Source organism: Pochonia chlamydosporia (assembly GCF_001653235.2).
Source record: "Pochonia chlamydosporia 170 chromosome Unknown PCv3seq00013, whole genome shotgun sequence".
Taxonomy (NCBI): domain Eukaryota; kingdom Fungi; phylum Ascomycota; class Sordariomycetes; order Hypocreales; family Clavicipitaceae; genus Pochonia; species Pochonia chlamydosporia.
This window is the reverse complement of record NW_019154048.1, coordinates 168,478-195,800: the sequence shown is the minus strand read 5'-3', so window position 1 is coordinate 195,800 and position 27,323 is coordinate 168,478. Positions and strand designations below refer to the sequence as shown.

General features: G+C 50.5%; 8 protein-coding genes and 1 non-coding gene across 9 annotated transcripts; 5 read left to right on the top strand and 4 right to left on the bottom strand.

Moving 5' to 3' along the window:
- Nucleotides 1–286: 286 nt before the first annotated feature.
- VFPPC_11034 (secreted aspartic proteinase precursor) lies at nucleotides 287–1,537 on the bottom strand (the record flags this gene model as incomplete). Its single annotated transcript, XM_018289309.1, has 2 exons — nucleotides 287–780; nucleotides 835–1,537. The coding sequence occupies 2 exons, from the start codon at nucleotides 1,535–1,537 to the stop codon at nucleotides 287–289; spliced, it is 1,197 nt and encodes a 398-aa protein (XP_018136946.1).
- A 1,777-nt stretch (nucleotides 1,538–3,314) lies between these two features.
- VFPPC_11035 (WD domain-containing protein) lies at nucleotides 3,315–4,790 on the bottom strand (the record flags this gene model as incomplete). The annotated part of the gene is made up of 5 exons (XM_018289310.1): nucleotides 3,315–3,544; nucleotides 3,635–4,335; nucleotides 4,395–4,490; nucleotides 4,554–4,593; nucleotides 4,664–4,790. 5 exons carry the CDS (start codon nucleotides 4,788–4,790, stop codon nucleotides 3,315–3,317), a joined length of 1,194 nt encoding a protein of 397 aa, XP_018136947.1.
- Nucleotides 4,791–6,410: 1,620 nt separating this feature from the next.
- On the top strand, nucleotides 6,411–8,862 carry VFPPC_11036 (polyubiquitin binding protein; the record flags this gene model as incomplete). The annotated part of the gene is made up of 3 exons (XM_018289311.1): nucleotides 6,411–6,461; nucleotides 6,542–8,027; nucleotides 8,087–8,862. 3 exons carry the CDS (start codon nucleotides 6,411–6,413, stop codon nucleotides 8,860–8,862), a joined length of 2,313 nt encoding a protein of 770 aa, XP_018136948.1.
- Nucleotides 8,863–9,295: 433 nt separating this feature from the next.
- Nucleotides 9,296–10,130, bottom strand: VFPPC_11037 (GPI anchored protein; the record flags this gene model as incomplete). Its single annotated transcript, XM_018289312.1, has 3 exons — nucleotides 9,296–9,520; nucleotides 9,570–9,898; nucleotides 9,995–10,130. The coding sequence occupies 3 exons, from the start codon at nucleotides 10,128–10,130 to the stop codon at nucleotides 9,296–9,298; spliced, it is 690 nt and encodes a 229-aa protein (XP_018136949.1).
- A 1,453-nt stretch (nucleotides 10,131–11,583) lies between these two features.
- On the top strand, nucleotides 11,584–12,508 carry VFPPC_14865 (SRR1 domain-containing protein; the record flags this gene model as incomplete). The annotated part of the gene is made up of 3 exons (XM_018292633.1): nucleotides 11,584–11,935; nucleotides 11,986–12,223; nucleotides 12,274–12,508. 3 exons carry the CDS (start codon nucleotides 11,584–11,586, stop codon nucleotides 12,506–12,508), a joined length of 825 nt encoding a protein of 274 aa, XP_018136950.1.
- A 598-nt stretch (nucleotides 12,509–13,106) lies between these two features.
- On the bottom strand, nucleotides 13,107–15,338 carry VFPPC_11038 (endo-beta-1,3-glucanase; the record flags this gene model as incomplete). The annotated part of the gene is made up of 2 exons (XM_018289313.1): nucleotides 13,107–14,293; nucleotides 14,357–15,338. 2 exons carry the CDS (start codon nucleotides 15,336–15,338, stop codon nucleotides 13,107–13,109), a joined length of 2,169 nt encoding a protein of 722 aa, XP_018136951.1.
- A 6,063-nt stretch (nucleotides 15,339–21,401) lies between these two features.
- Nucleotides 21,402–23,249, top strand: VFPPC_11041 (C6 zinc finger domain-containing protein; the record flags this gene model as incomplete). Its single annotated transcript, XM_018289316.1, has 1 exon — nucleotides 21,402–23,249. One exon carries the CDS (start codon nucleotides 21,402–21,404, stop codon nucleotides 23,247–23,249), a length of 1,848 nt encoding a protein of 615 aa, XP_018136954.1.
- Nucleotides 23,250–23,797: 548 nt separating this feature from the next.
- On the top strand, nucleotides 23,798–23,879 carry VFPPC_17348. The gene has a single exon. It is a non-coding gene; the product is annotated as a tRNA-Gly (tRNA).
- A 711-nt stretch (nucleotides 23,880–24,590) lies between these two features.
- Nucleotides 24,591–25,894, top strand: VFPPC_11042 (protein kinase-like protein; the record flags this gene model as incomplete). Its single annotated transcript, XM_018289317.1, has 2 exons — nucleotides 24,591–24,803; nucleotides 24,890–25,894. 2 exons carry the CDS (start codon nucleotides 24,591–24,593, stop codon nucleotides 25,892–25,894), a joined length of 1,218 nt encoding a protein of 405 aa, XP_018136955.1.
- Nucleotides 25,895–27,323: the final 1,429 nt, after the last annotated feature.

The following is a 27,323-nucleotide window of genomic DNA, read 5'->3' as shown; positions in this document are numbered from 1 at the left end:
AACTGCGGAGTACGTAGTGCTGTATTCGTTGGATATGTCACTGGCGAAAATATCTTGGTGATTCTCAATGACTCCAATGATTTACCTACTATTTTTGAGCTATGCAAGTTTGCTATATACGTCCCTCACTTATACATATGTGCAGTGGAAGTCAAAAGTTTTGAACAAGGAAAACATATCGCACCTCGCATTACATTCCAGGCATATTGAGATGTTGTGTAAACTGCATATAGGCAAACTTTTCACCACATGCATGTACCCATACTGTAATCTCGCATCACACAACTTATTTGGGAGCCCATCCCAAACGCATGTTCCCTCCATCAAACACCACCAACGCAGCCTTGAGAGCAATATCGCCAAAGATATTAAACCCAATGCCAGAGCTGCTCTGAATACCACCGAAGCAAGTAGCCCCCGAGTCATCCGTAGGAGCATAGTTCATATACGCCCCGGGAATAGTGATGGCCGAGCTCTCGATTCCAAACGTAAAATCAGGCAAGCTGGTGCTGCAGCTGAATGTATATCCGCCCTGGGAGCTATCATACTGAGCGCCACTGACCTGGGAATAGTATGCGCTCACGGTACTGTCATCCAACAGCAGGAGAGTGGTGCCGGTATCAGCAATGCCAGAGATGGACTGGCCGTTGGTCTGCCCACCACCAACTGCGTAACCACTGGACGTGAAACCCCAGAAACCCTGGCTGTTGTCAACAGCAGTATACGTGATGCTTCCGGTATGCTCAGAGTCATCAATATAGCCAAAGTTGTATTTGCCATCTGTTGAAAGTCTTAGCCTGATAGAGCATGGTACGATATCAATAGACTACTTACTAGTGTTGTGGTTCAAGTTTGCAGTAAACAGCGGCGCATCCAAGTTGGGCGTAGCATTGTCAAAGAAAGTCTTCTGCTGGTCCGGCTGCACAGTGTTGATGGAGCTGAATGCCAGTCCGAGCAGACCAGACGAGGGACCGCTGCTAAACTGCGCGGAAACCTGCTTGGCAGACTCGACGGCTTGTCCTTGGACGCTCAGTCCTCCAATCGTGACAACATCGCTGTATACGTCACCGCTGGAGCTGCTCTGGTCTCCATAGGTTATGCTCCACGATTCTCCTTGCAACAGCTGCGCAGTTGAGCTGGAGCCAGGGTTATACAACGTCTGACCCTGGACCTCGCTCGATGGGGTTTCTGTAGAAAACACCCAAAGATCACTGGATCCGGTGTCAAAGTCAAGATTTAGTGTCTGAGCAGGCGTGCCGATCTGAACAGCGGCAAGATACTCGCTGTCATACTGCTGAGGCACGTTGGTCACTGATCCGGTAGCTCTCTTGTTCAGCCGGGCAACAGCGTCGGCGACGTCCTTGGGAACGGGCTTGTTGAACTTGTGGTACGCCTTGGCAAGGGCAAGTGGTCCATGGGCCTTGAAGTTTCGGTTGTGAGTAACTGGTACTGAGACCTTGCCGTGGTTGGAGGTGGGTAGAGCGTTGGCAACGCCAGCCGCTACAAGGGCGACGAGAAAGGCACCAAAGGTTTGCATATTGATGAATTGAAAAAGACAACGAGCTATTGCTGTTATTTTGTTTGCCTATCTTGAAACTATCCGATCATTACTTGCACAAAACCCATCTGTATTTATACTTTTCGCTGGTTCTGTGAAGCCTGGTCCCAAGCATCGTGTACAGTTGCTCCCAATGCTCTATCGCCGAGATCGACAATGTAAACGACCATAAGGGAAGTTGATATACGGAAATCCCTTCAAACAGAGCATCATTTCCTCTTAAAGCACCAATGGCACCAATGAATTCGCAGTACACATAGTTCGACACCAGATACCCCGAGCGAATAGGACGACTGGGAGATTTCCTATTTGGGCAGGTAGAACGGTATCAATGAGCCGGACCGCCAACTACGCCATTTTTGGCCTGCGAGCTGAAAAACAATCTAGTTTGCCGTATAGCCGTGATTAGGGTGCCTGAAAAGCGTGAAGCGAAGCACAACGGCGATAGCAGGAGTTCCTACAAAGAGGGTTGTACCGGCGTAATTGTGCGGTTTTACAAAGAGTCCTTGACCAAAGACACCAACTAGGCAGGTTGTGCTTGACAGAAGTGTGCCAAATAATCAGGCTTGCCGGTTCACCAGAGACTGTAAATTAATTCTGCCAAGCTCAACACATACAGGCAGTTATTCATATGTAAAGAATATGGCCGCTCAAAATAGTTTCTTCAATGTCTGTGCATTTTTCTAAGACAGAGTAACTGAGAGTCAAGAACCGAAACGCATATGCTTTGGCAATCAATACCTTGGCATCGAGTGATTGACAGATCTCACTTTTAAAATGAACGACTAACCACCCATATCTGCAAACCCCAAAATGGGACACACTGCCCGGCCAGATTCCGATCAATTGCCAGATCTAGCAGCTCCCCCGGAAACCGAAATGCCGATGGCACCAAGCGAGGTCGAAGTCGTGGTTGCCTGCATGCAGAAAGTGTGCCGGAAGTTCGGCACTGCAGTCTAGCCTGGGCTACATGCACTATGTATGAGTGGGCATTCGAAGCCGGTGTATCCAAGGTTCGAGTGAGAACAAACGTCGCTTGAGATCGTTCAGAGTTTACAGCCAGTTACCAGAGTGGACTAGTTGATCAAGTCCGCATCGTCTAATAGTAGCAAATCATTACGACATCTTGTCCACTTGTTCATTAGCTCACTCCAAAGAGAGCTTCACTTACAAGTTCACTTGTAACGGCCGCATTTCGGTCCAAGAAGTCTGAACTCTTGACCACGACTAGCATGTCGGTGTCAATCTATGCAATTGTAGCCTCCCGGAATACCACTGCCGTGAATATAATACGCCAACAAGCCCCGTCTTGAAAGGACAAGCAAACGTAGATGCCTTCGCCAACGAGTTCTCGAAAGCTTGGCCCAATACTCTCAACATTCTGGTCTTCCTGCCTCTAATTGCTACATTCAATGCTCGGCAACTGCGCCGTCACTGATCAACTTACTGCAGCACCTTTACATGAACAGTATCGTATTCAGGCCCTGAACGCCGACACAGTTCGTTTGCAAATCTGCTATTTGTTCCCGCAGACTATCAACAAACCCCGGTCCCTCATAACATTTACACCGTCCGATGCATACAGGGGCATTGTTTAATTGCTATGTTCTCTAATACATGCTAGCCGGTGGTTCTTCGACCACGGCCGATCTATGCTTCAAGTCCCTGAAATACACGCGTCCTGCAACCCTGGCAGGGCCCTTCGAACTCTCAAGTATCATCCCACATGAACAAATCATAACAAGTGTGGTCCATATCAAAGCTCCGGGCCTTCGCATATGTCCTTTGTCCCGTACTCGTCGCTGGTTCTGGCGCTGGTGGCTTGGCTCAGGGTTTTGAGAGTGTGCAACGTGCCGTCACTCGAGGCACTGGTGGAATCAGTGCTTCCCTCTGATTCTCTGCTACTGCCAGCAGAAAGCCTCAAGTTATGGCTTCCTCGATAGCCATCTCGACTGGCGGCTGCTGCGATGGCAATGGTGCTTCGGTCTAATTCGTTCTACTCAGCAGGCCGTTCAGTGCCACCACCTCGCCACAAGCCGTAAAACCCCTCGCAGTTCTTCCACATCTTTATCGTACCATCCTCTGACGCAGTAGCATACAGTTTGCTATCAGGCGAAAAGGCGATGGACCAAATTGGACCGTGGTGTCCTTTATGGGTGTCAATTTCAACCTCATCATCGTACCGAATTACCTTGGCCCACGTTCCGGGCTCCTCTCCAACCACAATCTTGCGTCCCTTGACATCAAGTCCGACACTAGCAATAGAATATGGCAGGACAATGCGCTTCAGCTCGTCCATGGCCTGGTCTCCTCCCCAGAAGTAGACCGTCTTACCAGCAGAGACCGCCAAAACCGGTTTCCCGCCACCAATATCACTCGGTGACGCCAAATCCGGGGCAACAGAGACCACTTCACAAGATTTGATTTCTCCGTCAAGAACCTCGTGTTTAATACAGGATCTGCTCGGTAAGTCAAGCCAGCGGATAGTCTTATCGGATGCGGTAACAACAATGTTCGGGTCCCTTGTCCAGCAGATGAACTTGATGGAACTGGTATGAACGCCCTCTCCAATCTCGAATCCGGCTGAGGCTGGAATTGTGGCAGGAGTTCCGGGGTTCGAATTCGCAAGCTCGGCGAGGTCGAATACACGAAGCTTCTTCTCCATGCCACCGGTTGCAACTAGATCCGAATTGTCGGGAGGGTAGGCAACAGCCCTGACGATGTGCTCGTGCTGGAGGCTATACAGTAACTCTCCCGTATGCGTGTCCCATATTTTGCTGTGCGGCGTCCCTGCGTTAGTCTGGTTTTACACCTAGCGGGGGATGATGAGGCGTACGCTGTGAAATCTGCGGATGCAGTAGCAGCATTGGAAGCGTCTGGGCTCAATCTAGCTTGCCAGACTGCGCCCTTATGACCAATAAAGGTGCCAATCCTACAAGATGCATTAGCATGGCACTTGGCAACGTTGGCTTAGGCACCCTCAAGAGCGACATACCAATCTCCAGTAACGCCATCTCGAAGCATTGGGTTACCATCTGCGACAAAAGTTAGCCCGTCCTCCGTCTCATGTTGCCGGGTGAAACAACAGCAAAGTGGCATACCAACCTTTGCATGCGGAGATCATGTAATATGTTTCCTCCTTTTCCAGGTGTGAGAAGCTCATGTGAGGAACAGGGCGTGAGTGGCCATGGCAGGTCAGCGGTACATATTGCCGTGGTGGTTCGGAGGCCATTTTTCGGGGCGAGAATTATTGTACAAGGTGTGTTTGGTTTCGGTCGCAGATTTAATAGTCTAGGGGCGAAAGGTTTCCCACAAAAGGAGGCAGATTCGACGGACAGGGTGCAGACAAGTTATAGCAATCGTAAGAACTTTTGAAGTCGTAGTCTAATCTTTCGGGGGCAAGTATCGTAATTGTAGCGTCGTTTCAGTCGTGAAATCGTAGCAAAAAAGGAAACACAGGGCCGAAAGGAGTGACTTTGAAGTCTGGTCGAGACGGTCCAGAGGCACAGGATTGGATTCGTCCGGGATGGAAACAAATGAAGTACTCCGTAGGTGGGTGACTACTCGGTCCTTGCGTCCTCGAACCGCGGGAAATGAACGTGATGCCAGCTGAGGACGTTTGCCGATGGCCAGCGGGGGGCTCAATATGTTGTCGGAGTGGCCCTGGGTAGGGAGAGTGGACAATGATGAAAAGCGGCCTGGCAGTCAGTCAAGAATAAAAACTTGGCCAAAATGTTCATGGAGTAATAGCGCCAGACCTGGCGGTTGCCATTTGGGTGGGCGGTGGGCGAAACATGTTCCAGCAAGGCGTGGGGCTACAGAATGGAGAAGAAGGTGCAAGGCACATGTGGCGTCAATTCTGGTTGGGTCTGGTGCGTGTACCAGACTGTAAATGAAAGCGCAAGGATAGTTCATGGTCTGGGTGGCTGATTGTGGACCGAATGCACCTCTGGTCACATCCCCAATGCTGGAAAGGTCCACGACCGGTGACGGTTGACACTCTGAATTTTTGGGGGGACTTTGCTAAAGTGTAATTCACCTTTATTTTACGTACTGTCTAGTATCGACATCCACGAGAGACGTACTGTAATAAATGGCACTAAGTGCTATTAAAGCTAACTACCCCGGTTCCTAAGCCAAGGTGCTTTTCATTTTTGGAGGGGAGGGATGTCGGAAGGTTCCAAATCACAGTTGAGCCACAGCAGGCGGGGTAGTTTCCCCCAAATTGCCAGGCATGTGCCATCTGGCCTGGTCGCACTTTCCCATCCAGCACCGGACAGCTGCCAGGCACGAGCACCTCAACTGCTCAAGTGAATGGAAACCGCAATGGAACCGTCTCTGCCCCATAATTTGGGCTGCGGCGGCAACATGCGATCAATGAATCCCCTACTCCATACGTTGACCCTCCATGTTGACTGCACTTGAACTCTCCGAGATTCCATCACCGTCCATCTCTGGCTGCCCGTTGTTCCACTGCTCCGGATCACGGAGTAGTCAACATTCCTGCAGATCTGTTTCTGTCTGGTGTTCTATGTCTGTTCTTCCTTTTCCTCCGTATACAGCCCCTGCGTTCGACCCTCTGTTTAGCTTGTGAGGACTGTGCCACGACATTTGTCCCTCAATTCTCAATTCGCCCACTTGTTGCTCCATCAGATCAATGATAGCTCCACCAAGCTCCGACTCCGCCAGTGACCACGTCGACGTCACTGAATAAGCAGACCCTACCTCTTCATACCAACTTAAGAAGTCTACTGCTTTTTTATCTCACGTTTTGCAACTTAAAAAACATTGCCCAACCAAACCCAGCTGGGGAGCATCCATCGCTTCACCCTTGCGACATAGCACTACCAACATGGCGCAAGACTTCAAGCTGTCTGCACAGCTCATCGGCCATGAAGCAGACGTAAGTTTTTCGGCAGATACAAGCCCCAAGCCCTCGCGGGATTCTAGAGGTTCTGACTCCAACTGACATTCCCTACGCAGGTGAGATCCGTCGCTTTCGCATCCCCTGACGTCGTCCTCTCCGTCTCAAGAGATTGCACCGTCCGTAAATGGTCTCGAGGGCCTCAAACGCCGCCCTCTTTCGAAGGAACACTGGTCAGCCGCGGCTCCGAATATGTCAACTCTGTGGCTTTCTTTCCATCCTCTGCCGACCATCCAAATGGCCTAGTCATCTCTGGTGGAAAGGACACCGTCATCGAAGTAAAGTCGCCAACAGCCGCCTCCACCGACCATGCCGAACGATTGCTGATAGGGCACGCAAACAACGTTTGCACCCTCGACGTAGCCCCAAGCGGCGCATACTTGCTTTCTGGTGGATGGGATGGGCAGGCACGCGTTTGGAATTTGCAAAAGTGGGAGACAGTTCTAACGCTTGGCGGGCATGAGGGCATGGCTGTTTGGAGTGTTGTGGCACTCGACGACAACACTGCCGTCACTGGTTGCGCCGACAAGAACATTCGCATATTTGATCTCAGCCAATCTACTGCAGGCGAAGTACAGCCCAAGTCTACCATATATACACCTGACGTTGTGCGGGCTCTCTGCAAAGTTCCCAAGAACCATCCCACCGGGGCTGACATTGCCAGCGCCAGCAACGACGGTACCGTCAGGCTGTGGAAGTTGAATGGGCAGCAAGTTGGAGAGTTGCACGGCCATGAGAGCTTTGTTTATAGTTTGGCTAGCTTGCCGTCTGGCGAATTGGTTAGCTCTGGCGAGGACCGAACTGTGCGAATTTGGAAAGGGACCGAATGTATACAGACAATTACCCATCCAGCCATCTCAGTATGGACAGTTTCTGCAAACCACGACACTGGCGATATTGTAACAGGTGCCAGCGATAGTATCGCCCGCGTCTTTACCCGAAGACCCGATCAGGTGGCTGATCAGGAGACCCTGTCCGAATTCGAGGCGTCTGTCAAGTCTTCAGCCATTCCCCAACAGCAGTTAGGGAACATCAACAAGGAGAAGCTTCCAGGGCCCGAGTTCTTAACAACCAAATCGGGTACGAAGGAGGGACAGGTGCAAATGATCAAAGAGGAGAACGGCAACGTCACAGCGCATCAATGGTCCATGAGCCAACAGCAATGGATCAATGTTGGTACCGTGGTTGACGCTGTAGGCAGCACGGGTCGCAAAGTTCAGTATGATGGAAAGTCGTATGACTACGTTTTTGACGTTGACATCGAGGACGGAAAGCCACCGTTAAAACTACCTTACAACCTTTCCGAGAATCCCTACGAGCGAGCGACTAAATTTCTCAGTGACAACGAGCTACCAAACACCTACCTTGATAATGTGGCCAATTTTATCATCGAAAACACCAAAGGCGCAACACTCGGCCAGACCGAAAGTTCTGGACCGGATCCTTATGGAACAGAACAGCGATATCGGCCAGGAGAGGCTACATCACAGCCCAAAGTAATACCTCAAGAGGAATATCTCAGCATCTCGGCTGCGAAGTACGAGGGTAAGTGAATACCATCTCGCTCATTGATTGTTCACCCATGGCTCTAACAGAGTTGGCAGGCATGTTCACAAAGATTTTAACCGTCAACAAAAATCTCGTCTCGTCAGGCCGAAAGGACGCGGCCTTGAATCCTGGAGAAGAGTCTGTATTGTTGTCACTTCGCGAGGCTTTAGAGGCACGTCGGCCGATTCCTGTTAAATCGCTAGAGCTTGTGGTCAGAATTGTGACACAATGGCCATATTCAGATCGCCTCGCGGGCCTCGATTTGCTCCGTTGCATCGCCAGATTCCCCTCAGTTGCGCAATTATCGGATGGGCAGTATGGATCGGTGTTGGACCTGGCCACGACATGCTCCATTGAGGCTGATGCCCAGCCTAACGAAAATGCTGTCATGATGGGCGCTCGCACAATTGCCAATTTGTTTAGTACCGCGGATGGGCGAAGTCTGATAAGCTCGCAAGCCGACAAGAGTATTACCTATCTCGAACGTCTCACAGGAGTCAAAGGTGGACAAGCCATCGGAAAATTTAACCGCAATGTGTTGATTGCTGTTACAACTTCAGCCATCAACCTGGCTGTCCTTGTCAACAAGGAGAAATTGCTGAGTCCGGAGCAGCGAAGACGTCTCGTTATTGTGCTTGGCGCAGTACTCGAAGGCCAGTCCGACTCTGAGGTGTTGTACCGAGGACTGGTTGCGCTGGGCACGGTGTTGGCGACGTCTAAGCAGGAGGCGAGCGGGCTGGACATCATTGGGTGGGTTCGCGGCGCAAAGGATCGAGGTTCAGAGGATAGAGTCAAATCTGTTGCAAATGAATGCCTAGCTTTGGTATCATGAAGGGAAATTACTACATAGAGAAATGATTCATATGAGATAGACTTGCACAGCGCATGACAATCACACCGATGTCGTTTGTGATATACATTTGAGGAACTGTCCCGCATGTGCCATGTCTCGTGCATCAATTCAGGCTGTCAACAGAGGGTTGGCTAATCAAATACGCAGTTATTTGCATCTTGAAAAAGAACTTGAGAAAATATGAAATGTCATAAAGCTTGAAATCATTGCATTGTAAATGCCATTACTTTGCCATCCCGGCGCCCAAAAACTCCATTGCGAATGCCACATGTGTTTACCCAAATCCAACAACCATGTAAAGAAAGCATAAAACATCTCATCTGCAGGAGAGTTTCTTCCCTTGATCCCATTATTTACACGACATCTTTCCCAGCCTCTTCCTTCAAGTACCTTCGCCGAGCAAACGTTTCGCTTACAACACAGCTAGCAAGCCGGCAATGGCGAGGGGCACATATCCCATCCAGCTCAGTGCTCGTAGGGAACTAGCCCCCGATGTGATGTAGCTGTCGCTTCCGGAATTCTTGCTCGCAATAGTGTACATGTCTGCGAATCCGATGGCCGTCGAGTTGAAGCAGTTCGTTTCATTGACCTCGCCAATCTTGGGGTCCCCTGGCTCAGCGAAGATGATGTCGACGCACTGGTATTATTAGATACAGTTCATCTTGTGCTGGGGAAGGAAAACTTACAGAGTACAAGGCGGCTCCGTGCTGAGCCAGCTCGACGAGCTGAATGGTTGCCAGGTCGCCGGCCTTGACGCTCGCGTTCGCGGGGAGCGGTATTTGCGGGAGGCAGATTGTGCCTGGGTATGGATTGTTTGTGGGACCCTGGATGGTGAAGGGGTGAACCATGGGGTTGGACATGTTTTGTGGTCCGTTGTCCGGGCCGTCGGTGCCAAAGCCGAGGTTGACGTAGATGACGGCGAGGGAGTGGCCTCTGAACCAGCCGGGTTGGAAGGCGAGGGCGCCGCCGGTGGTGGGCCAGTATGTGCGGTTTTTGGTGGTTCCTATTCCGCCGCCTGTGTTTGTTAGTTCATGCTTGTTGGCGGTTGTGATGGGTGGTGTTTTGTGATGGGGATATCGAGTGTAGAATGGTGTGAGTGTTTGATACGTACATGGATACATCCACTGCATTCCGTAGGGAAATGTGTCGTTCGTGATAAGAGAGTTCCCTCTCCAGCCGGGATATGAAATGACGCTGTGGGCTGAAGTGATGGCCGCAAAGGCCAGTATGATGAAGGTGAAGAACATGTTGGTGGTATGAAGATGGGGCTGATATCCAAGTATACGTCGCAACTGATTCTTTCTTCTTTTTTTGTCGCGGCACACGGCCCGTTTGACAGAGTTTGCTCAGCACAAGAGCAACTTCTAAACGTTTCGTATTTTCGGTATGAGGGTATTCGCGATACTCGTAGCTAGAGCCAGCCCAGCTACAGACCTGCAAGCACGATTCTAACAGCAACGAAAAAAAGGTATCCGGCAAGATGCTGCGCACAGGGAATAAAGATCAAGAAGGGGCTGAATGGAAAAGGCTCAAATGGGGGGGTAGAGGTATGTTAAAAAGGGCCCGTTTGTGAGACCACACTGATTCCTGTGGGAGCTTTGAGCGGCAAAAAGTGAGTTGTGCTCAAATGGGAAGAGAGCACAGGACTGGAATCATGCCGGGTTATCCAGACGCCCAATATGCAGTTCCCCATGCATGCGGGTGACGAATCGGGCTGTCTAGAAGAATTTCTACGGAACTATTTCATCTGGGGGGCATGGAAGTAGAGAAATACTACAGCAGGGGAGCATGTCCAAGCTTTTGTTGCGTTGATATTGACTTCGCCAACGAAGAGGAAACATGAGAGAGAGGAGGGGAATTGCAGGCTGGCGGTGATGATGATTCTGATTTGGCAGCCGGCATACGGGAAGCAAGCACGAGCAAGGGTCTAAACTGACCACCCCTGAGTGTTGGAGGGAAAGTCATTGGATGGAGAGGTCAAAGGGTCGGCGGTTGCGAGATGCGACGACACCAGGCATTTGTGACGATGCGACGAGAATTGCCATGCTTGACTTCTGGTTGGATGAGGTGGGAGTGTTTAAGCGCCCGTTGGTGATGTGGTGGAGCGGGGGGCGGGAGGAGGCAGCCAATCAGCATTTGATGTGGTTGATCACTCCTCCTCCATCATGCTCAACCACGCAGGTTTCTTGTTGCATGTCAAACGAGCATGGTGAGAGATTGCTTCCAGTCTGTTCAGATGGGAATAATACTGTACATGCGATGGTTGAATTAATCCACTCGTTTTGCTGAACTGCCATTTTTAGCCCCCAATCCGGGTGACAGCCGAGCTGCAGGCGACCGATATTGGATGTTGATGTTGGTGATGAAATGCCTGCCACATTGTCTGGTGGATATGAGTGACTGTGGGGAGAGTTGACCTCAAACCAACAACACAACTACAGCATTTCACAAAACTCGTCGTAGCGTTTCCAGTCTAAGGTGAGATTTTAACACTCAATCATGTACGTAATTATAAACAATCAAACAGATGATGCAATAAAATGGAATCATGTTGACCACTGTTAGCCGAGGAACAACACGGAAAATGCTCACCCCTAGAACCACCTACCCTGGAGAAAATTTCGTCCCAATCATCTCCACCATCAACATCAGAAGTGAGTACTGCAACATCCGTCGCTATCACTTCAAACCACATCCACAATGTCTGGCCCCGACCAACTCCCCCCTCCTTCCGACCAAGATTGGACGTTCCCTAAACCCAAGAAAACTCGCAAACGCCCTCTCCCTCCTAAACTGCCACAGCGGACGGGGCCATTAAAATCCCCCCAAGAAATTGAAACTGAATACCTCCAAATCAAACAAGACTGGTCGACATCTCCATGCTGCATATCCCTCCGTAAACTCATCGCCTCCAATGGACGGAATCTTTCACCGGTGAACAAGGCAATTTGCCTAGGCCTAGGCACTTTTGATCCCCACGATGACTCTTGGGAGACCAAGCGGAGAACATATCGCCAGTACATTGCTTTTGTAGCCATGGTTGAAGAATTAGGTACTTGAACGTCATCATCTCCCGCAAAAGACACAACTAACATGGCCTAGAAAAATTCACCACCAACAAAATAGAATGCATCTTCCAAGAACCACTCTTCACAGAACCGGAAAAGCAGTTCCTCACAACAAAAGGACACCGCGTGGTAGACCATCCCGTTGCATGCCAATCCATAACAGACGACTCGCTCCTCTATGGGGTCCATTTATACCGAGAATTGTACCAGGAGGCTCTGGATACGAACTTGCCTGCCATTTTCGTGGGCACAGACTGGGATACGTGGGATGAGTAAGTTGTGTATATGTGAACGTAGCCTACATGTGTGCTGATGAGTCTAGGCTTATGCTTCAGGAACCGGCGTTGATGCGGGGAGTCAAGTCAATGCACGAGAGGTATGAGAAGTTTCAGTTTCCGGACGATGGGCTTACTTTTTCGAGTACTGCTATTTATTGGCGGCCGAGGGGGGCGAAAATTGGTGAAGGGGCTGGAGAGGAGGACGATGAGGATAAACATGCGGATGCCAAGCCTGAACTGGAACTCACTGGGAAGCTGGAGGCGGTTGTAATTTCATAAGAGTTGGACAGCCACGAACAATAAAGAGATGAATACCGGGCGAAAGTCGACTTAATTGTTGACATTGAAGTGAACAGATAATAAGCGTTGAGCATTGCACACTCTGACATGGGCGTCATTACAACATGCCTGATTACAAGTAAAACCATCAACACAGCATAGAGGGTAATTGAACAATAAAATTAAATCTCGTATTTATCCGTATCTACTACTCATGCATCGTCCGCTCATACAGTTGCCAAGCTGTCAATGCCGCTCGCCGAGAAAACTATAACAGCACACACTAAACAAATTAACACCCTTGCCTCCCTTCTCTCATAAAACAAAAACCTCGCATATGCACAAGTATCAAATGTCAAACCCTTATTTCTTTAAGCTCCATAACGCCAAAGTCCTACGAACACCCGGTTCGAAAAGACCAGCTGCATGAATAATAATTCCATGCTGAAAACAAAAACCCCGTAAAATGTTGTTGATGGTATCCTGTGCGGTGGGTGGGTTGGTGGGCGTATTTGGTCGTGACTTATTACAGTCCAACGCATGTGGTCGGGGAAGGGCAAAGTCCAAAGAATCCATGCTGCTTGCTTGTTTGGCTGAATTATACAGTCTTGCCGCCACAGTCAGGTATCTTTACACCGTCTTTGAGCTTGCGGTTGACGTCCATGAGACCCCATTTGTCTTCCCACTCCTTGCCTTTCTCATTGAAGCGAACCTTCCAGGGCTCGTCGAATGCCTCGAACCAAAAGTAGTTGGTGCCATTTGTGAGCGCTTGACAGACCCAGTCGTTCATGAACTGATTCATATTGTCGATGCTCGCTACCGCGCCGGTTGTGCATGTGGTGGCACCTCCGCAGTCTGTGCCGCCATCACTCGGCCATCCCGTCTCAGAAATGACGTTCTTTGACTTGTCGGACTTCCAATATTGCTTATCCTTAGTACTCCAAAAGTTGTACGTCCAAGCGGCGGCGTCGGCTGCCTGTACCCCGGCAAAGAACGGATGTATGTTGGCCATGACGTAGTCGCTCTTATCGGCTAGTCCTTCGGTCCAGTTGTCACCAAGGTCTGACGATGCCACAGGCAACTTGATGTTTTTGCTGGTCAAATTTGTACGAACGCCATCCAGAATGGTGCCGAGCTGAGTGATAGTCATCTCTTTGCGGAACAGGATTTCGTTGGCAACAATAATGCCTTCGAATGGCTTTTCACCATACTGGTCCAGAATATCCCACATCTGCGCCAGCTGTCGTGTGTTGGTCGTCGTATTGCCGTCCTGCCATACACCGAGCCAAATTTTGATATCGTTCTGCATCTTGAGCTGGTTGACTGCGTGAATGACCATCTGGGTTTGATTGCAATCGGTACCATATAGCCGGATCTTGTTGGTCAGCTGGCTAAGCACGGCGACATCGCGGGTGATGTTGTTTTGCGAAGGCGGGTTGTGTATGCAGTCAGGATATTGGGTGTTGAGAGGCGTGTAGTCCATCCCGGGAAACACCTTGTGGAGGTCCTTGTTGTTGAGCAGTGCCTTAATCTCCTTGCTGTTAATATCAAGGTCACCATTCTTGTTTGTATCGTCGGCCGCCGAGCCGCCACCACCGCCATTGCCACCCGACTTTTTGTTGCCAGCAATCATACTTCCAACAACTCCACCTACGATGGCCCCAGCAACTACAAGGAAGACAAGAATGATCACGAGCCACTTCCACTTCTTGCTCCGACCCTTGTCTTTGGCTACCCAATTAGCTGGTTTCTCTCGCGCAAGTTCAGAATCACTTGGTCCAAGGCCTGGGGAAATTTGGTTGTTAGCTACCATATGCGAAATCCGGCGGGCATAGACTGATAACTTACCACTTCGGCCCAACACGCCTCCAGCCGTTGCCGCTCCAGCACCGGCAGCCGCAGCCGCCGCAGGACCAATTCCTGGTCGCCCTCGATCAGACGGAGGCAAGCTGAGCATGGAGTTTCGCTGGCTGTGTCTACTATAGTGCAGACCGTCATCACCGTCGTCGACAATATCGTTAGGGTTAACTACCCCTAAGCTGGCGTCATGGTATCTGTGTCCGTTGGCCGGCATTCCTTGGTAGTGCTCATCCCCAAACGACTCGCCCCCAAAGCTTCGCATACTTCTTGCCGGAGAATGTGTAGCTGATGGCGTGCCAAACGGGTTAAGGGTTGAGCCGGAACCTTGCTCTGGAAGCTGGTGTTGCCCCGGTCCACGGTTGTATACAGTTTCTGGCGCATAGCCACCGGGTTGCGAGCTGTTGTATCCAGCACCAGGGGGACTAGGATATTGAGTCCGTGAAGGAGGAGGTGGGAGATGTCCAGTTTCTCTGGAAGCCTCCATTCCACTCTCGCGTGCGTTGTGATCAGCGACGGAGTAGGCGATTCCGGCCATGCCTCCAGCAGCATGCTCACTGAAATTGTCTGCCCCTGGCGTAATATTACTCTGAGCTACGTGTTGTGCGTAAGGTTGGCCCTGGGGATTCCGCGTAGGACTTCGATTGTATGTGCTGAAATCATTGTGTCGTGGTGGTGGGGGCACGGCTTCCTCGTGGCCGTAGCTATGACTGCCAGATGAAGCATCGTCCTGCTCTACATAAGGTTGATACGCCTGGTAGGGTTGTTGGGGCTGTTGATGCTGTTGCATCCTGCTCGAGGCATATGCGTCTTGTGGTCGTCGTGGTGAGGCGTCGTCGTAATATGGTGATTCCTCCCTGGCATAGTTGTAATTGTAAGCGTTCGCGCCGGCACCTCTGGTAGGTGTGTCGTAGGCGTGTGAGGCATCCAGAGGTTCTCTCTCCTGAGGGTCGCCCCTCCCGTATCGCTGCATGTTGGGCGGAGGAGGCGATTACGGTGATTGCCGTGTCGCGAAGGGAATGCGAATGCCCGTGAGGCTGTGCGTGAGAAAGCCGGGATAATTAAGGTGATCGAAATAGCAGAGAGCAAGGCAGAGAAACTCGAGTGTAGCTTGATACACAATGCGGACAAGTGCCGACCTAATTCCACATAGAAGTGCTGCAAAGAGAACAAGTGCTTGGCGGCCTGGAGTCCCTTTTCCTCTGGACTGACGTCGGTCGTCCGGTCAATCGCGCGCTTGGTGTTGGCGATTCAAGTGGCTGGCAGTGCGCCTAACGGCTGTCTAACAGCCGATAATTATCTCTTCTTGAAATCGCACCAGAAGGTCTCGTTGGTCACCGGAAGCGTAGTCTTTGTCGAGTCACGACTACCAATAAGTTGGTGTCGTCAGCCAAGGGGGAGCGAGTTGTGGTTATGGTCTAGTCACTCTACTGGCACCAGACTGGTGACGGTCGCCGTGGTGATGAAGCGGCCGCTAGAACTCTGTACCAATGACGGTGCCCGCTAGTCCTAGCGCAGCGATTGCCAGTACAAGACCACCAGACTTATATCTGCAGAGCAATAACCACAAGAGCGACCAGACGCGAATCGCCCAAAACCGCAGAATCGCGGGTGCTTGGTAGAGTTCTGGAGAGTGCGGAGTTGAGATGAGTTGAGAATTGAGTTGACCCGGGCTGAGCGATGGATGATGGTGTGACGAGTCTGGTCAATGTCTGTGTGTCTCTTGTCTGCGTCTGTTTGTCTGGGGTATGGTCAAGGCAGGAGCGAGGGACATGGGCATGGAGGCATGCAAGCGAAAATAGGAAGGCGAGTGAGGCTGAGACCCAGTCCAGGACCAACCTGGAGCCAGTGGCGGTGGTGACCTTTGGTGACCCCAGTGCCTTCGTCTTCGTGACCATTTGTCTGGTGAGAGAGTGAGATGGGCGGAGACACCATTGAACATTGAACACGCAATGACAGCTGAGTGAGACGTCGGCCCGTCCAGACGCACCATCCCGAGTCGCCTCGTATGCAGCATGCACTACGTCCACAGCACACCGTCCATTCTTCAATTTAAATTTTATTACCATGCCTTCCCTGTTCAAGACGTACCGGGCTGTGCAGACGGTTCCATGCCCTCTCGATGCTGGCTGACGATGATGGGATGGCGGCTCTCTGCTGTCTCTTCTTGCCCCCCATACTTTGGAAGACCTCAATCGGCAATCTGCACCATGTTCTTTGTTGAAATTCGCTCTCGTGTCCAAGAAACCCCATCTGCAAAGGCCAACGACGCCTTGGCCCGGCCGTTTGATCAGTGAATGCCGCAAGGAATAAACTGGTGGAGCTGATGAAGTTCAGACCACCGTTTGGTCCCCCCTGGTAACCTCTGGCATCCAAAGTGGATGCGCTTGTTTGAGAAGTAACGTTTGGGTGTACGAGGTGGAGAGCAATGAACCTGGTCAAAGGACCCTTCAATATCGCTGGGTTCATACCACTCAAACAGACAGCATGCTGGTTGCTAATGATTTCATGAAGAAAACTAGGTACCGAGCAGTCAGTCACAAAGCACTTCGCGGATGCCTGGACACTGGCATAGCCGCTGTTCTGCAGGACAACGACCGACACCACCATGGTGACGGCTACAGTATTCTGGAATATGGAAAGTAGACCAAATATTTGGCAATTCAGGACACCGCGCCATCATCAAACCAGATAGACTTTGGGGGATGACGTCCAAACACGAGCTCCGCTGTCCACTTTGTCGCCCTTGACCAATCTTGGTCCTCGAGCCCATCATGCGCTATCCCTTTGGCGATTGAATCGCACTGAATGGCTTTGTTCCTGGGAATGAATCCAAGGCATGATTCTCATGGAGCCTGTCAATGCCTTGAAAACCTTACCTCCGATGGCGAAATCCAACTTTGAAAAAGCGCAGTGAATCCTATGTCACAACTGCCGACAGTGAATGCTTGCAAGGAATCTCAGCGATGCGCAAGGGACTGGATCCGTTGGTGACAGTCAAGGTGAAGTCAGATGTTACATTTTTAGGTCTGCCTCGGATCTGGCTTTTGGTGGGTTGCGTCAGGGGAACGCCACAAAGGGACGGTCTCGTATTGCACAATAATCTGCTCAAAGCCGCCTCCTTGCACTCTGCTGTGAGACCAGCCATTGCAAAATTCGGTGCAGAGTGTGAGCAGCAGGCAAAATGGCTAACAGTTGGACTGCATTCTACCTGTCTGGACGACTGCACCAAGGATAACAACCAGCGCTACCAACATAAGGGCAACCTGGTGCATATGTGTCGTGTTGTTTGCGAGGTACAAGCCTTGTTTGAGGGCAAAAAGAAACACCAGTGGTCTAGATGCTGGACATGCATGTAAAAGAAACACCACAATATGATGGAGGAAATTAGTGTTGGCAGATTTCCAACCCACATTTGCGTCGGGACAGAACCGGAACATGACTGGATGCATAATACCTGGTATGACTACAAACAAGCAACATCGGCGCGAGAAGCAAATTGCAACCAAAGTTACGGAAGATCTTCCCGACCAGAATCCTAGAGATGGATCGATCAGATATTCGATCTGGGGACAAAATGGATCAATAAGCAGACAACAAGAAACAGCGGTTCAAATGGATGGCATGCGGACGCTCAAAACCGTGAGGGAAGATCAATACCAACAAACTACCTAGGTAGGCAACTTGGGTTGGTGTTCCTGGTTATTACAGGGGAGTATGGAGTATAGAGTACAAGGAGATGAGACTAATACTGTGACAAGGGCTTGTTCCACCTGTGGTTGACGGCAGCCGTCTTGTCAGACCAAGTTGACATCACCAGTGCAAGATCATCCTTCTCGGCCCACCGATGCGCCTGTTCCCCGGTCTCCCATTCCACCACCATGTGCCAACGTTGCCACGCCGGACTTTAATGGGGGAGCTCCTTGGTGATATGTGATGCCCTGGTGATCCATGGCTACTAGGGGGAGCGGGAATGGCATGATGTGTGGTATTTGATGTGCGCTGTGTTGGGCCTCATCGGGATAGACATTCACGAACTTGTGCGGACTTCATACAGTACCTTGAAAAGAATATTGACAACTTCGGGAATGCTGCAGATCCTCCTGCCCTTGCTCCAGTGGTCAAACGCAGGCGCCATCTCAGAGACACACGCAATGTTTCCCTGGTGCCAAATGTTTGGATTCTCACCACCTAGACACCGTTCAACGAGTCGACGGAGCTTCAACTTCAGGGGCCAGATCACAACCCATGTTTGAGACTGCCGTGGCACTTGATGTCAAATTTCATGTCTTCATTCATGTCTTTTGATTTATTAGATCAGCTACGACGTGAAGCTCTCAGGCAACAATTCCAAGATACATCTAGTGGGAGACGGCTGATGGTGTTGTGGAAGAATGGTTGACGGAAAGATGGCTTGCCACGTTCCTCCTGGTCCTCCTGGTCTGGCCCACCATCAGCAAGAATCGATAGTTTGGGCGTACTTGGTGCTGATCTGTATGCCTCAAAGCGCCTGAACCTCTCGGCACTCACTGTATCCGCCAACAAAAGACCGCAATTCCCCATTGCTGCCGAAGAAGAATAACTCCGTTCGCCGGCAATAGGCACCAGACAGCCTTTGCATGGCCTAGTTTGGAAGTGCTTTGCATTGGAATCGGACAGGTACCACGAGGCACAACGATACATTCGTCCGGGTGGAACGCGGTTTGGCCGAGTGCTTGGAGAAACTAACTTGCATCCGACATCAATCCCAATTGTTGGACATGTCTGTTGCATTTTACCAGTTAATATGTTGCCTCCAAGCAACGGCAGTTGCTATTTGGTTTACATGACTTATCAAAGCTGGCCGTATCTCGATCAAGTTCAAGGATCGATTCATTTTTTCACCGCCATCAAAACAAAACCCCAACTTCGTCAATCGGCGTTACCACTTGGCTTGGCAACCCCAGCCTGGTTTTGACGTCAACCGCGAAAGGAGTCGTTCCCAGCGGGTGACAACGGCCAGCCACCGAGCCGCCTCCACTGCAAACTGCCCACTATTTTTGTATGACCAATATTGCAACACGCCAGGTGGTAGGCCCCCAAATCCTTTGTGCGGTCCGCGGGGCTATTCTTGGCATGGGGCTACCGGGGGCGAGGCTTCTTGTCAACCTGCTTCTGTTACTCTACGTCCTGTTACTAGGGGGGTCCTCTATCCGGCGCAGCCTAGATGCCGATGTCACAGCCCTATGAGGTCACACCTGGAATTTCATCAATATCACGCACGAACAGTTCAGCACTGGATTTTGCACACACAGACTCTGTACAAGGAGCATGGACTCGGCTGAACCGTCCACTTTATCCACCTTGGTAGGCAGATTTGTATTGTAATATCTGACCATACTATTCACAGATTCAGGCTGTTGCGGAGAAGGGCATGTCGGAGGTGACGGCCGAGACGGAGCCGCAGAGCCGCAGGGTGCCATTATCAACACTGGGCCGTTTGCCTGACCGAAAGGACGATCACCTTGCTACTTTTGTGAATTTCGCCGGCTGGAGAAGGCCCCAGTATGGAGTGTACCAATGTAGGATCGCACAGATGGGGAAACTTGACCTGTGGTGGTGCCAACGTGAACAGTCAACGACCCCTTAGGTCGTATTGAGTCTTGACAATTTGCACCGAAGTCTGGTCAATTGTCGGGGCGTCATAATGGCTACTCGGTTCTCACTCTTTGACCAGTCTCCCTTTGCGGCTCTGGATCTCAATTTGGTACGCAACTTTGTTCAGGAGCGCCGCCAAAACGAGTTGAGATTAACGTCAAGTAGTTCCCAGGATTGATGCTTTTAGCTCCCCCGAAGACTCCGTCGCTTTGTTGCACCACCCAACCACGATCCCCATGACCGCTTCAACATGGCCTAATCAACACCCAAAAAAGTCGAATAAACCCCCCGCCGACTTAGTTCGGGCTCCAGTTGAGCGCTCCCCGCCCCCTTCCCCATGATTGGCCTTGAACCCGCTGCCCAAGCAATGCTTTGCTTGCCGGGTCGGCATGTCTCAATGCCCGTCATACATGGTACATGGATGGAGTTGCGTGGTGCCTTGAATTGAGCCATAGTTTACCGTCCGGTGTGGCTGTTGGTAGTTCATTTTTACTTTCTTCATTGTTTAAAACCGACCGTAGGAGGAAAATTGTGTATTTCATACAGCTGAAATCCTGAATTGCTACGAGGGACAGACTTTGGGACGATTTTTCAATTTTCTTTGAGCCCGAAGTTTCGGAGTACACAGACTCACAGAGCGAGACTGGTCCAACTCCCATGGTGTCGGGCCAAAGTGTTCGCTTACAGGGTAATAGCCGGGCCTTGTGCGATCCTGTCCTCAAGACCAGACTCCTCATCGGTAACGACCAAGAATCCTCCTGGGGAGCTGGCTTCCGAGCCCGCAAGGCGTCATGGAGATACAATTTTCTATTCCTATCAATACCACCAACAAGAGCAAGACTGCTGAGTGAGTACTTCCCGCCTTGTCATGCGTCCCGAGTTATCAACAGCCCAAACCAACGAGGAGAGGGTTCATGGCTGGGGAGAGTTGCGTGGATTGACAACCTAACCCCCATAGGTTATCCGCATCTTCCTCATCTTCGAAATCATCCATTCCCGCAGGTCGGGGGAGCACACATAGGTTTGCGCTGGAATCGAGAACACGGCACACCAGGAGAAGCTCAACCCGTGCCCGAACGGGCTGCGCCACATGTGAGTAAACCCATGCCTGTTCCTAAGTATCTTTGGTCGATGCGTTTGCGAAAGAAAGACCTGGTGACTAATCTTTGTGATATTCTAGGCAAGTAAGTTCAAAAATCTTTCGTCTTTGTCGCCATTTGGTACCCATCCCTTGCCATTCGAAGCACTGAGGTAGGATAACTAACACGCCAATTTACTCGGCTTTAGGAAGCGGCATGTAAAATGTGACGAAACCAGACCAGCATGTCTCAATTGTATCAAATGGCGCGGTTACTGTGATGCCTATGGCGACGGTGTCGAGAGTCAACCGTCCGAAGGTATGCCAACGGCAACCAAGGATGCCAGGCTCATACACACCAAGAAAGCGCCACTCATACTCGAGGAGCCTGTTGTTAACATCATACGCTTCGCCAACAGCGAACAGCGAGCGTATTTTGACGAGTGGTCGAAATTATCGGTGACGTTTCTCAGTGGTGGTTTGAATCAAACGCGACTTTGGACAGCGACCATGCCACAAGTATCCCTGGAGGAGACGACGTTGCGATATGCCGCGATGGCCGTTGGTGCGCTGCGGAAGGCGTATGAGGTTGAGAGTCCGACAACCGTACTGACGAACGGCAACAAGCATTATCTCAACGCGGTGATTTATTACTGCGAGGCACTGCGGCTGCAATCCAAAGCCAAGCCAACCAGGGAGGGATTACGAACAGCACTGCTATCGTCGCTTTTGTTTATTTGCTTCGAGGCGCAGCGCGGAAACATGCCAGCCGCTCTCAAGCATGTAACTCACGGATTTAGCATGTTGAACGAGCTTGCCGCTTGTACGGACCTCGCTCCTGGTCTGGTTAGCATTGCACAAGCACCGCCGTCGCTCGTGCAAGAGATCCTCGACTGTTATAAGCCACTCGAATTGCAATCAAGGTCGTTCATGGGGTCCTATAAGAAGTTCTTCTTCCCACCAACACCGGCCAAAAATGCACAAGGAAATCTGACCACGGTCGAGCCAACAAATGTACAACACGTTGCCCCCCAGGCCAGCCCGGCATCCAGCTCTGATGTCTCAATGCGGTCGACTCAAAGTCCACCGAGTCACCCGGGGACACCATGGCAAAGTCCACCACCGACGACAGCAGCGGCAGCTCAGACAGGTCTACCTAGCCCTCAGAGTCAGAGCAGCAGTCCGGGAACGCCGCCGGGTCCTGGTCAATTACCCCCTCAAGGTGCTCGTCGGTTCGCCAGCATTGCACCATTCACAAAGCACTCGCCGTACTTTCGACCGAGACAATCGAATATAACGACGCTGGATGATTTGCCACGAGTTTTCAAGGACCTTGAAGAAGCTCAAGGCTATTGGAGTTTGGTCCAGAAAGCGATGGTGGCGCATGTGCCGATGCTGACAATGGTGACATCACGGCTTGGTTTAACGAGAGCTGTCAGCGAGGCTGAGCTCGACATGAAGCTCTCCAGCGTGAAACAAAACCCGCAGATTACCAAGTTCATCGCTGAAACGCGATACTGGATCTCGAGATGGGCCGAAGCTCTTGAGCCGGTGTACCAGACAATTTGCCGCAACTCGGTCAATGACCCGCAAACGTACCTTCATGCCATCAACTTGCGAATCGAATATCTCATCTTGTACATATACACGACGGTTCCGCGGTTCTCTGGACTGGTCACAGCCAAGGGCCTCACGCCACAGTACCGGGAAATCAACCGCCTCGCAGAGACGCTGCTCATGGCACGGCCGAACTGTGGATTTGCAATGGACTCTGGCTGGACATGGCCGCTGTTTGTAGCGTCGTTCAGCTGCCGAGACCGAGCTGTTCGAGACGACGCGATCCGCATTCTTGGCCAGTACCCCATTCGAAATGCGCTTCGCGACAGCCGAGTATTCCGGGCAATTGCGATACGGAATCAAGAAGTCGAGGAACAAGTCATGATGGAAGGAACAGAGAACGAGCAGTGGCTGCGACTGAGGAGACGGGAGTTGGTGTTTGAGGACTTTGGTACAAATATTATATACCGATCGGCACAGAAGAACCCCAGCACTGGGGTATGGGAACTAGTTGAGGAGGCAGCCGAGTTTACCGTCTTACCTGATGGCAAGCTGGACTGGCAAAGGCAACCGGTGTCGGATTCGGCATCCATTCTGTCCGGGGTCTGTTAGCCACATGACTAGGGAGTACTTTGGGGATCGATTGACCTCTTTTCAATCGGAGTGAGGCGCTGATCCCACCGTACCTAGCTTTTTAGAGGCTACATAACGGCCGGAAGCGAGCGACGTGTTTGGTGTATTTGTTTTCAGTAGGGGTCATCATGATGGGAGTTCAAGTTTAGGCGAGGGACATACAACTGGGGGAGGGTTTCGGGCCTGTATACATATATCAGCGAGGCGAATGGGAATGGAACATGATTTAACGACCAGAGTTGGGGATAGATACTGCGAGATGGATGTATACCCTTTGGATGGTAAATATACAAGATTTTGTCTGTTGAAATCCTTCTTTTACAGCTCTTTCGTTTGACACGAATTATATGAGCTTCAGTGAGCCAACTGGGTTGTGTTAAGAAAGGCTGATTGTATAGAAATGAATTGTGGCAGCAATTAGTTGATGCTACTCTTGCTACATTGGAAGGCAAGGTGATGCACTATTTACTTGGGATTGGTTGCACTATGTTCATAATTTAAAGTAAGCCAGCATTTTCCAACAAAGAGCGTGATTGGTTTAGTGGTAAAATTCTCCGTTGCCATCCGAGCAACGTCGGGGAGCCCTGGGTTCGATTCCCAGATCACGCAGCGTTTCTTTTTTTGCCACGTTGAACTTTTTTGCTGGTGATTAATTTGTCACAAAGGAATTGGGAAAATGATTTGAAGGATGGTAGCGTGTAATACTTTTGGTAGGCTGGGATCCAATTCACGAGTGCATTCTGTAGGGGCCTTGGGAAGTAGAGTGCATATGTGGTTTAGGTTTTCGTTTCTGGACAAGGTTTCTCATGTAAGTATTGAATGTTCTGTGGTTCATGCGATGGATAAGTTGAGTCAGAGCATCTAGTTCTTTCGAGAACCAAGTTGTCAGCAGACTCGTTTGTTGTTTTGCATGTGCAAAGTTGCTTTGGCAAAGCGTTATGCCTACAGACAGCAAAGGAATAACCTCGCATTAGTGCAGCTCAGCCTCTTCTCTTAGCGAGAATGAGTCGAACTGACTAATTGCATAATGCACACCAAGGGACCAATCGTCGCGACAAAGAATGAAGCAAGCCCACATGAAAGACGTGGTTCTTCGCGATTTAGCCTTGGCGGCATTTTCCATCCAGATTTGGCAACTTTACGTTTACACGAACCACAGATACAAGGGCCTTCTCCCCGACTTATAAACTGGCTGTGTTTCTACGGAGTAGATCAAGTTGGGCTTAAATCAATTGTTTCTTATAACTTGGCGACTCACTTGCCATCTTATCCCAGCAGTCTCAATCCGTTATTCACATCAAGCTGTGACAACACATTATCATGGCACAACCAGCAAATTACCAGGCATATCTTGAATCGCTATTTCCCAATACCACCTGGGAAATACAGCGTCTCACAGGTGGATTGGTCAATTCAACTTCACGAGCGACAAAGACCTCGGGGACCTGCAAATACGACAGTGTCATCATCAAGCACGCTCGCCCGTATATTGAGTGCGCGGGTCCAGAATGGGCATTTTCCACAGATCGCCAGGTAAGACGGCTACCTTGCTTGGCATTTCACTTGATAAAACGACGTTGTGTATTCATCCGCTGAATCCATTCTAATACGTGCATTAGACAATCGAAGCCATCGTTCTCGAGTTGTGGTCAGAGTCCGGTCTGCTGTATGAGTCTCGCACGTCAACTCCGCCTTGGCACATACCACAACTTATTCGACATGATCGCGGCAAAGAGTCTGCGCTTAAATTAAACGACTCGGACCTAGAAGCCTCTGTTATTACGCTACTTGACCTCGGAAAACTTGTCAACATTGTGCAATTTCTTCGCGCCGTCGCAAAAACCCCAAGTATTGCGAATGACGAACAAATTGCACACATTGGGTCAACCGTCGGCCAAGCATTTGCGCTTACACATAGCGAAGAGACGACCAAACGCATCTTGGAAAATACCGAAACAGCTCAAGTTTTGACGCATTCCATGGCCGAGTCTGTTGTGTGGAAAGCGGCCATTGAACCAGTCCAGGAGCGCTTGGCAGGTCGTCAAAACGGACAATCACTTTATGATCGAATTGTTCAGGAGTGGAAATCGCCAAAATATGAGACGAGAACTTGCTTCTCACTCGGTGACTTTACACCGGGCACAGTCCTACTGAAGGACCCAAGTTCTGGAAGCAGCGATTTGACTCCCATCATTGTCGACTGGGAGTTCGCACAGGTCAATGGACACGGAGTAAATGGCGACATTGCTCAGTTTTTAGCGAGCATTTGTTGTGAAATTATTAGTGCAAAGGCCGATTCTGTTCTTCATGCTTTATTACTACACTTTACTACAAGTTTCTGTGTGGGTTACCGCGAGGCAGCCAAGTTACACGTTAAAAGGGCTGCGGATGACGGAAATCTGCAATTGCTTCGCTCGGCGTTCATTATGGCGGGCAGGGAGATAATAAACCAGGCGCATGATGTGTACGGAAAAAGTGAGTATTTTCAAGATATGTTGGACAGGGGAGTGTGGTATGTTGAGCATGCTGGTGCGGATATGGAGGAGTTTATTGGCGATGGGAACTGGGCTGAGATTATGAAGGAGGAGGGGTTATTGTTGCAGTCTTTGTTTATACAAGATTAATAGATTAGGAAAGATGAGGATTGTTACAGAGGATCATCGTATCGTTGACGTCGTGACTAAGGTGCCTGAACTACAGTTTCGGCCTTTCCACCTCTCTACAACTGCAACTTATATGGCCGTGATGCTTGCAGCGATGTTGAGTCGCTCAGTATATTCCCGTTTTTGGCACCAGAAGGGCAACAGTGGGATAGTTGCCCATCCTAGCATAAGTGGTGTCTATGGACGGAGCAACAGCCAACTCAGGTACCTACTTCTGTGTCACCAGTTCAAAGATGGTTCTCGAACCAGCGGCACAATCATCTATCGACCTCATACGTGGAATTTCTGCCTTCCAATTACTTTCCAATATTCTGAGACAACTTAAAGGTGGCATTTATTGTTTGTGGCGGATGGCTGGAATGAACCACTACCATCAAACGCCAAACAACGAACACGGCAGATGGGCAACTAGAACGGGAGCCACCAGAGCATACCGTCTCCCTGCTTGACGCCTAATGGCTGGCGAAACAGGAGGCTGCGGCAACGCCGATGGATGAGAGCGAGAGCCGGATAGTGTGTTTGGAGGTTGTGAGGAGCATCTACGTTTGGGAGGCTTGTCTACACAACCGCGCCTGAGAACATGTGCGCAATATTTGGCAATAGACCAATACCTAGATAGTCAGCGCGTCCTAGCCTTGTATGCTTGAGACCCTAGATTCTGGTGTTTGGCGACGCACGCATTTTTACTCCATGTGGAGGCAAACAAAACAGAGCACCGCCTGGGACAAGGGAAACTAGGTGAACCTCATCATCTATTCCCAACGGTCTGAAGTCATTCGCTTTCACCCCACTCACCCGACCATATATGTGCTCCATCTTCCTCTGGTGGTGGGACTGACACGGACTAGTTGGAGCTATCAAGTTTCTAGATACGGGAGTGAATTAAACTAGTGAAGGGTAACTGAGTGTTTCCCGCCAAAACAAGTCTACGATAGCTTGGACACTAAGCTCCCTGCCAAAGCATCCAGCGGACAAACGGGAGTGATGTGGCTCAAGCTCGCTCAGCTCCGTCGCCAACATGGCACATTTGGATACATTTGAGTGGAGGGATATTGCTGGGAACAAGAACGCCAACCCCGGATTTGCACAAGCGGCAGTTTGTGACTGCTGTCGACAGAAGCATTGTCTCCCTTTGACATGAACTAGCCAGCCATCACACTGGTGGCGGGAAACCATGTGCTTCAGCTCCAGTTTTGGCTGGCACTCACGAAGCATGATTGGGGCGGCTCATAACCGACATCAAATGGCTTTTCGACATTTGCCGTAGGTGGCACAAGGGTGATGGGGGTCCAAATTGGGCCTCTACTTGACAGGACTGCATGTCAGACGCCTTTGGACCAACTTGTTTTGGCAGTTGTCCCGATTGCAATGAGGAGTACAAGTAACTGGT